Raw genomic sequence first — 9,118 nt, 5'->3', positions numbered from 1 at the left:
CCAAAATTCTTAACTCTGTACAATCATAACCGTACCATTCTGCCCAACCTGGGACCTCAAACCGAGAAATCCTCAGGTGACCCGATTCTGTTAAAAATCAATGAGCACCACGAGGCGGCAGGAGATTCACGCAGGATTTCACACAGCCTCGCCTCGGCGTCTGTGAACAGCGGGGTCCACGGCTCGCTCTGACGTCACAGAAGGCGCGTGGCGGCGACTGTCGGGCTTCAGACGTCATCTGGCTGCGCCGAGCTGGCCGTTGCTTATCTGTTGCTAGGGGGTGCCTACAGCCGAGTCGCTCTGTCAGGATCATGCCTGACAGGGACAGATTTCTTGGTCAGCAGAGGCCACTAGGCTTGGATGAAAGAAGCAGGGCAGATGCAAAATCTGGAGAGCGTGTGCGCTGGGCGGTCAGTCAGCACCCAGACTGGCAGCATGACGGGTGAGTGCCTGAAACCCTGCTTCTGCCCCCCATGCGCTCTGCCCTGCGCTTCTCCCGCAGTTGAGGGTTCCCCGCACTCCCTACTTCGTGTGCTCTGCGGCCCCTAGGTGTCTCATACCCGCTGTGGGCGCATCCCCACCTCTGCTACGGGGACCTCACCTCACGAATGTTACCTGCCCCCCACCCACTTCCTTTCTCGGTATTTGGGATTGAACCCTGAGTTTTCGCTCTATGCTACATCCAGATTTTTTTTTTTTTTTTTTTTTTTTAATGGGAGCGGCGTCTCGCTGAATTGCCCAGGCTGGGCCTCGAACTTGAGATCCTCCTGCCTCAGCCTCCCAGAGTGCTGGGATTACCCCCATGCGCCACAGCGCCCGACTACCCCGGTTTTTAAAGTACTCGTTGGCCCCCTATACCTTGCTGGCCCGAGAGGAGACATCTCGGGGTTAAAGAACCTAAAAAGTTTCCCAAGTTAGGCTTTTGCCTTAATTTCCACATTAAAGGCACATGACCCTTCACAGTCGAAGCACTTTTAGGCAGTGCCCCTAATCACGCAGCAACACCGCAACACAAACTAAAAATATACTTGCACCACCACGACGTCAGATGCAAGGACTTTCCCAACGTTCATTGGGTCGTCTCCATAGGGACGTGCCTCAGTTGTGTTGTTGTTATTATTATTATTATTATTATTATTATTATTATTATTATTATTATTATTATTATTATTATTGTTTTGTGTGTGTGTGTTGGGTGAGTGCTGGAAAAAGGTCCTAAATTTGCGAAGTGCCTTAGGAGGTCACCGCAAGGGAAACTAGCGTTTGCTTCTAAAAAAGCTGTGATTCTCTTGTCTGCTGTTCCATTTTGTCTGTCTTCTGCTAAAGCTGCCGATCTAAGATTGCAGCACCCAAATGATTTTGAGTTTAATTCCTTTTTTCATTACCAGTAAAATCCTGAAGTATTTGCCCTCCCTTTTGTAGGTCAAATACCAAGGCTTTCTAAAGTCAACCTCTTCACTCTGCTCAGTCTGTGGATGGAGCTCTTTCCAGGAGCAGAAGCCCAAAGACAAAAATCTCAGGTATAATTTGTTTCCATCGTTAGTTCTTACCCTTAGCAAAGCAGTGACCTGTATCGTTCTAGTTGCAGTCACACTTAAAACCAAATTCGGCAAGTCTTAAGATTTGAGAAAACTTTTATGGTTTAGTTGATACTTGTAACTCACAGTGCTAACAGCTCATCTTTCCAATCTAAAAACAGAGTAGTCACTCAGACTGTGCCATGTTTATTAGTTGTATGGTATTTATATGTTAGGCCAATAAGATTATTGTCAATATCACATAATTTATTATCCAATTGTATATTGTTGGTGTTTTGTCTAGGTCATTTTTCCCTCTCTCACTGACCTGTAAATTGTTTAAATTAGAAAGCATGTCTTTTTTATCTTAGTATCTCCTTTGAAATAAACTATTATTAACAGTTAATCTACTGATTGCTAATCAGGTTTCTTATTCTATGTAAGTCCTTTTTTTAAAATCTCAGATGATCTAAGCAGGTTAGAAATGTATATTAAGAACAATCATAAAAATCAATATAATGGAAATGTATACATCTATTTCTTTACCACTCACTGTAGTATAATTTTTCCAGTTTAATTGCATATAGTTTTCCTAGAATGTAAACATCAACAATATAAAACTGGGTGATAAACTATATGGTACAGTCAATAATCTTATTGACCTAACCAACATAGAAATACTATATACACAATAAATGTGGCACAGCATAGGAGAATGACTTCTATTTTTAGATTGGAAAAATGAGCTTTTACCACCATAAGTTACAAATATCTATTAGGAAAAAATGTTTTTTAAGCTAAAGTAAAGTAATAAGATTATTTCGCTTCAATTCTGTATTCTGCCTTCACTATACAAAGTAAGTCACAGAAAGTTCCAGAATGCAACTTGACATGTAATTGTATTGGAAATACTGCTTTTGACATTTTTATCAGCATTTTGTCATTTTAAAAGTGTTCGTAAGTTAACAAAATAATATATACCCATCATTTGCAAAGTGGACAAAAGAAAATAATTCTTCATATTTCTACTATCTAAAGACTAACATTTTTGTATTAATTCTCAGTCTTTCTTCTTTTACTCATTTGAGATCATTTGATTATAGATCCTAACCTTTTCAGTTGATATAAGAAAATACATATGTTGAGATATTATTATAAACAGTAAGGCAGCAACTTACCCTAGGTAAAAGTAGCCAGTTTTTTGGTTTTGAGGCCAGCTTGCCTGGTTCAATTCCTGGTCCATCTCCTACCAACTGTATACTTTGGGACAAGTTGATTTACCTCTATGTCAACTTCCTTTTTATACTAATACATACTACATGAGATGTTTAAGGGCAAGGAATGAATTAATTTGTATAAAGCTCTAAGTGGCATGGCTTATGGTGTGTGCTATGTGTTCTTTTATTATGATTTTAATAAGTTGCTTTTGTATCAATTATTCTGTCCTCTTACTGGACATTTAAATTGTAGTTTTCTCCAACGTTAGTGTATTATGAACTTATAATCACTTCCAAACATAACTGATGCCTGAGTTTTTCTGTTTTCACTGGTTTTAATTAGAAAAATGAAGAGGGAAACTGTGGACCATCAGGAGATAATGAAGAGATGGCCAGTGTATCTACTGACAAAAAACAGGTGAACTTTTGTAATGTTTAAAATGACAGATTTGCTCGTAATAACAAAATATAAAGGCTGCCCACAGCCTGGCAGTCTCCCTTTGAGTTGGCCTCACTCTAGACAAAGAAGCAAATAAAGGACAAAGATACTGTTAAAATTGTGCAGAACTGCTCTAATGAAGCTTGGAAGAAGTACGTGCTGTGATGAAAACTAAGCCATAATGGAAAGGGAAATAACCTATATTGAAAGGGAATTTACTATTCTTGGCAAAATCTGATACCTATTGTATTGTAGGTGAGCACCAAGATTCTGTGACACTCATTGCCACTTTCCTTGAATAATGACTTTCATTAGGAACAATGGAAACGTTGCTTTTCAAAGAACCATAAATATGACAGGTGCCTTGTCAGTGCCAGGAAACTAAATTCTGTTTTAATCCCCTGAATCTGTGTCACAAGACTACATTATACTACCTTAATTTCTTCACTGTTAGTGCTAAATGAGACCTGAGAAGTGCTGCCCTAGTGTTTTGCAAAGTATAATCCACAGAATACTAAAAAATTTTAGCCAGTAGAAGGATTCTGAGGTCAACTAAGATTGATACAAGATTAAACCAGTATACTGCAGGACTTTTTAGAGCTTTTAGTGATGCTCATATACATTGTGACTCTCCTAAAGGGAAGAAATTTTGCAGTTTCTAACTTAATTTGACCATAGAACCCCTTTTTTATGAGATTAATATCACATGAATGGAACACATAAATGGGAAATGCTAACTGATGGTAGAATTGAAGTATGTGGAATTAAATAACTTGTCCGAGACTACCAAGCTAATCCAAGGCACCACAGATAGAATTAATTTTTTACTGTTGTTTTTTGAGACAGGGTCGTGCTATGCTGTTCAGGCTGGCCTTGAACTCACTATGTAACACAAGTTGGCCAAAAACTCACGGCAATCCTCCTACTTCACCCTCCAGAGAGCTGGGATTTCAAGTGTGTGCCACCACACCTGGCAAGTTTAGGAAGTTTTGATAACACTTTTATATACATACATAAGGACTAGAAATTAGAATTACTTTGTGCATTTTTGTATGTTGAAATTGAAGATATTTAACCTTTTGTGACATTTTGAGAGTCCTTTAAAATTATTTTGTATGTTCATAATGATTTCATACAAAATAGATTTGTGATTTTTTTTTTTTTTAGGGAGCAAATCTTTGTTTCTTGATTCATGATGTTGAACTCCAAAGTGAAATAACGACTGAGCTTCGAACTGAAGGAAAGCGGGTTGAAATAGATTGAAAGAGTCTGAGCAGAGCAATCTATGGGTTAGGATGTTGTGAATTGATTCTTCAAGAATCCAACTTGGCTTTTTTTAAATGATGAGATCATAAAGAATAAGGAATTCCTTTTATTAAGAGAAATGTAATAGGCAAAGGACATACAGAGAATGTTTGCCTTCCTGAGCCAAATTTAGTAGAGCTTTTCTAAATTATTAGAATGTGGCTACACATTTGGATCTTGCTAGATTGATTTTCAAATGCTGCTTTTCTTTAAAGCAGTATCCCAGCATTCACAGTCTGCTTTTGCATCTTTTAATATTAGGAATCTTGCTTTTTAAACATAAACCACTAAATTCAATTGGTTCTTTTATGTAGACTAATTTTAAACAAAGTGTATCTTCCATTTTATGATGATGACTCTTTTTATAGTTGTAACAGGAGTTCTGCTATCATTTTTGATAATTTAAGCAATTTTTTATTTTTATAATTATATTTTTTGGTGATATAAGTGTACCAGATACATCAACACTTGTGCTTATCCAACTCGCTTCCCAAGAGACAGTTTGTGTCATACATACTCTGGGTGTAACACATGAGCATCTGCTAAGAGGCAGCTCCACAGAGCCCACAGACCAGTGTGACCATCACAGTAAAAACAGCTCACAAGAGAGAAAAGAACAAGTCTTCCAGGATATTGCTTTTCATCTTTGTTTTTAGAGGAATTCATGGATTTTCCCATTTCTGGGAGTACTGGGAGAACAAAGATGTTACTGGTAAAAAATTTAAATTTAAATTTAAAAATAGAATTTGAGATGATCTCTGCTGTAGTTCTGCCTTTTACCTTGTGTGAATCTTTCAGAAAGTTATGTGACAGCAGTTGGAAAAAGACCTTTATTTCTATAAGAAAACCAGCAGGGATTTTAAGAAGAAACTTAAAGAAGTGGCACAGGAAGCAGTTCAGTGGTAACCACCATTACCAGAATAGGACAAAGCTTCATTCACCACAGAAAATATTTAGATCAGTTTTGAAAATTTAAAGAATAATGAGGCTGAGTATGTAATATTATTCCAAAAGAAGGTTAACTCAAAGGTTGCTTCAAAAAAAAAAAAGTCATGTGAACTCTTTGGGCTTGATTTATCCATATGTAAAAAAAGTTTTTTCTGATTTTTCTTTTTTATCATCTAGAAATTTAAATAGGCCTGAATTCTATGCTATAAGAAGCAAATCAAACTGACTTGGCTCTTGCCCTTTACTATGTTAAAATGTATATCTTTCACTAGAACCAAGTAATGCTAATTATACAGTTGTTGGGTTTGGAAAGCCTCAGTCTTGAAAATTTCTCATCTAAAGTCAGCACAAAAGTATAAGACAGTCTTTTAGACCTAATGAGATATGTGCATCTGTACAAACTCTGTTTGGATAATTAGATACACACAGAGAACTAAATATTTTATTAAAGAACTATTATGCATGATATGAGATGTTATATCATTAATTAACATTAATAATATTTTGTGTTTTAATATAGGTGAAGAAAACTGGTCTTGTGGTGGTGAAAAACATGAAAATTGTTGGTCTCCATTGTTCTAGTGAAGATTTACATGCTGGGCAAATTGCTCTTATTAAACATGGGTCAAGGCTGAAAAACTGTGATCTTTATTTTTCCAGAAAACCATGTTCTGCTTGTTTGAAAATGATTGTAAATGGTAAGTGCAGATAAGGCTTTGTTGGGGATTAAGTACTTTTATCTAAGAGCAGACAGAGGGACACAGAGATAATTTGGAAATATAAATGTCTGAAGACAAATTTGACACTTTATAAGAGGAAGATTTAGAAAACATGGTCTCAGATTCTGGTCTCAGCTCTGCTCACTAATCATCTAAATACCCTCAGTGAATTAGCATACTAATGCTAGCTACTATCTCAAAGAAATCCCAGAATTTCAGTGGGTTTAATACAGTAGATATCACCCCTGTAATAGTCTAATGCAGGTGCTGCTGAGTAGCAGGCAGCTTTTGTTCATGTGATTGAGTCATGGGCTCAAGCATCTTCTATCTTCTGCTGTTGTCATTCCTGAAGCCTTGCTTGAGTCCTCTGCATTCAGAGGCAGCCTGAGAAAAAGAAGAAAAGGCAAACCTTCTTAAAAACCTTGGCCTGGGGATGATAGGAATACAGTTCAAGTGATAGGAGCACTTCTATAGCATATTCGAGGTCATGGGCTTGATCCCCAGTGCCACAGGAAAAAGAAACAAAATCTAGCCTGAAAGTCACATATATCATTTCTGTTCTTTTCCACTGTGAAAACTATAGGCCCTGGTTGGATATCTACCTCCCAATGACTATTATTCGGAAGGGAACACAATTTTTTATTGTGTAGCTGTCCACTCTTCTCACGTAGTACTATGTTTATCTGTGCTTTTGATTCTGTTTTGCAACCAGGTACATTTGCGGACCACTCTATCACTTTAAAATATGTATCTTGAGCATGAGCACTCTAGTGGCTAAAGGAAAAAAAAAAAGACAAAAAGCTTATATGGTTCCTAGCCCATGTTACTTGGGAACAAGAACATCTTAATGTAACACATCATTGAGTACCAAATAAGTGATGCAGGCTGTAAGTAATACATGATCTCCCAGAAGGAACAGTGATCCTGCAGGTTGTCATACTACAAAAAATGGGGCTTAAGCTGAATCTTAAAGTTTCTGGTAGATAGAGGAGGAGATATTGCTTGTTTGGGAGCAACAGTACACCTAGAATCATCCAGTTGTAAGGAGTGAGGTTTAGTGTTTGAAATGGAAGATTATTCTTAGAGTAAAAGCAGATGGATTATAATGATAAATTGAGGCTGTGGTGGAGAACTCTGAAAAGCTGTATAGCCTCTGGGCTTTATCTTATGAAACTGAGTTCCTAGACCTGTTTTTCAGAAGCTATTTTTTATTTACATCCAAGTCTTATAAGTACTGACCACATTTGTATTGAGGTTGATGTGTTGAACTACATATAAAACTTCAGGAGAGGGCCATGCAGTAGAAGCTTCCAGGCCTACAATAAGCATTTCAAGCAGATAGATATCTATGGCATTGACTCGATTCTGTAGTTCCTAATAGATAAAATAGATATCATAGTGGTATGCATTTTTTTCCTTTTCCTAGTTAATCAAGCAGATTGGCCAATCATGCTTTTGTTAAGTGGACTTCCAAGTCTTATCATAGGTAACGTAGAGCCACTGAAGATTTTTGAGCAGGATGTAAGATGATTGATAATTTTTTTGTCACTGAATTGGCACAGGGAGAACTTAGAAATTGAGAACTTAATTAATAGACTATTGTATTAGTTGGGGTATAAAATAGGATTCAGATGGCAGTATTAATATAGAAAAGAAAGAATGTGGAAGAAGCAAAACATTTTTTGATCTGTTCTAGAATCAGAGAAAGATGAATGAAAGATGGCTGTGTTTTACCCCAAGCTGCCCATGTTTAATGTATCTTAATCACCTTGGAGCTAAGAATTAGAAGAGTAGGGAGTTCAGGTCACACTGCTGCTTGGTATCTGTAAGGCATTTCAACCTAGCAAGAGAGAAAATGAAGTCTGGAAGATTAGGAAGAACCTAACATGGAAATGCATTTATGTTGGTGTTAGACCTGTATATAAATAAAATTGCCCTGTTAGTTGAGGCTTACGCATTATTTAGTTATGTTGGGAAGGGGCATGATTGAATTCATGCTGTAGCTGAATCCCTTGAGTTAACAACCACTACTGCCTCAGTTAAACAAAACATTTCCTAGCATAGTGGTTCTCAAAGTGTATCCTCCTGATAGTACTTGAGGTGAACACTATTTTCAAAATAATAATACAGTCACAGTAATGGTAACAAGACAATGGTGAGTAAACTACCAGTGCTGCAACATGAAGCAAAGCAGTGGTACCAAACCACTAGTAGTCACTGTGCTCTGCACATTTTTCGATAAGCAAAAAACAAAACAGTGTCTTTAGAAAGAAAAAAATTTAAGAATATTAGGGAATCCTAAGACCAGAAAACTTTGGAACCTCTGCTATAGCATTTGCCTTTTTTCTTGAATCAGGATTACTAGGAATAACTGAACTGCTTTGATAAAAGGTTTACCATCACTGCTGGTTAGGAAATAGAGAATTCTTAACAGAGGAAAGATGAAACACAGCCCAGAGAAACACTCTGACCTGAGCTTTGACGCCTTCAAAGCTGCTTTGCAGTCCAAAGCACAGTGATTCAGGAGTAGCAGGGAGTAGATAGAAATGTGTTTAACTTTTAAGTTTTAGTTCATATATTACTTAGAGGAGTGTAGCACCCTGTGGATGTTCTGTTTGTTTCAGGACACAATCACAAAGTCAAAGCTGAAATTAGAAGATACTAACAAAAAAGGTCTCTGTTGTAAACTATTCATTAAAGGAGAAACACCTGGATATTTATGTATAAAGCATCTTTATTGTTGAACCTCAAATACTAATTATTTTTTCATATTTTTTTTCGTTATATTTCTCTTTTGAATTGTCTGTTCATATCTTTTTCTCTCCCTTAAGGCATTATTGTTCAATTCCTATGTATTCTCAATGAATTAAAATCTTTTCTGTATATTAAAGATTACCAACTTTTCCTCTGTCACATTCATTAAACAATGTTTGTTTAGTTTGTTTTATCTCACAGTTGTAGGCTTTTTAAAAA

General features: G+C 36.8%; 1 protein-coding gene across 7 annotated transcripts in view; it reads left to right on the top strand.

Moving 5' to 3' along the window:
• Positions 1 to 208: 208 nt before the first annotated feature.
• Cdadc1 (cytidine and dCMP deaminase domain containing 1) overlaps positions 209 to 9,118 on the top strand; it is a 40,156-nt gene continuing 31,246 nt past the window's right edge. For 5 of the 7 annotated variants that reach the window (XR_782772.3, XR_782775.3, XR_782774.3 and 2 more), the window contains exons 1-4: positions 209 to 442; positions 1,423 to 1,520; positions 3,078 to 3,152; positions 5,947 to 6,124. Coding sequence is in view for 2 of the 7 variants with exons in the window: in XM_010636985.3 (XP_010635287.1) it covers positions 361 to 442; positions 1,423 to 1,520; positions 3,078 to 3,152; positions 5,947 to 6,124 (433 nt within the window). In the remaining 5 variants the exon portion in view is untranslated. The remainder of the gene's footprint in view (positions 443 to 1,422; positions 1,521 to 3,077; positions 3,153 to 5,946; positions 6,125 to 9,118) is intronic. The other 2 variants (XR_782776.3, XR_782777.3) reach the window with 1 other exon arrangement.

This window comes from Fukomys damarensis, unplaced genomic scaffold (assembly GCF_012274545.1).
Source record: "Fukomys damarensis isolate Sample0158 unplaced genomic scaffold, DMR_v1.0_HiC HiC_scaffold_38, whole genome shotgun sequence".
NCBI lineage: Eukaryota > Metazoa > Chordata > Mammalia > Rodentia > Bathyergidae > Fukomys > Fukomys damarensis.
Note: the sequence above shows the minus strand (reverse complement) of the source record. Positions and strands in the feature narration are given on the sequence as shown.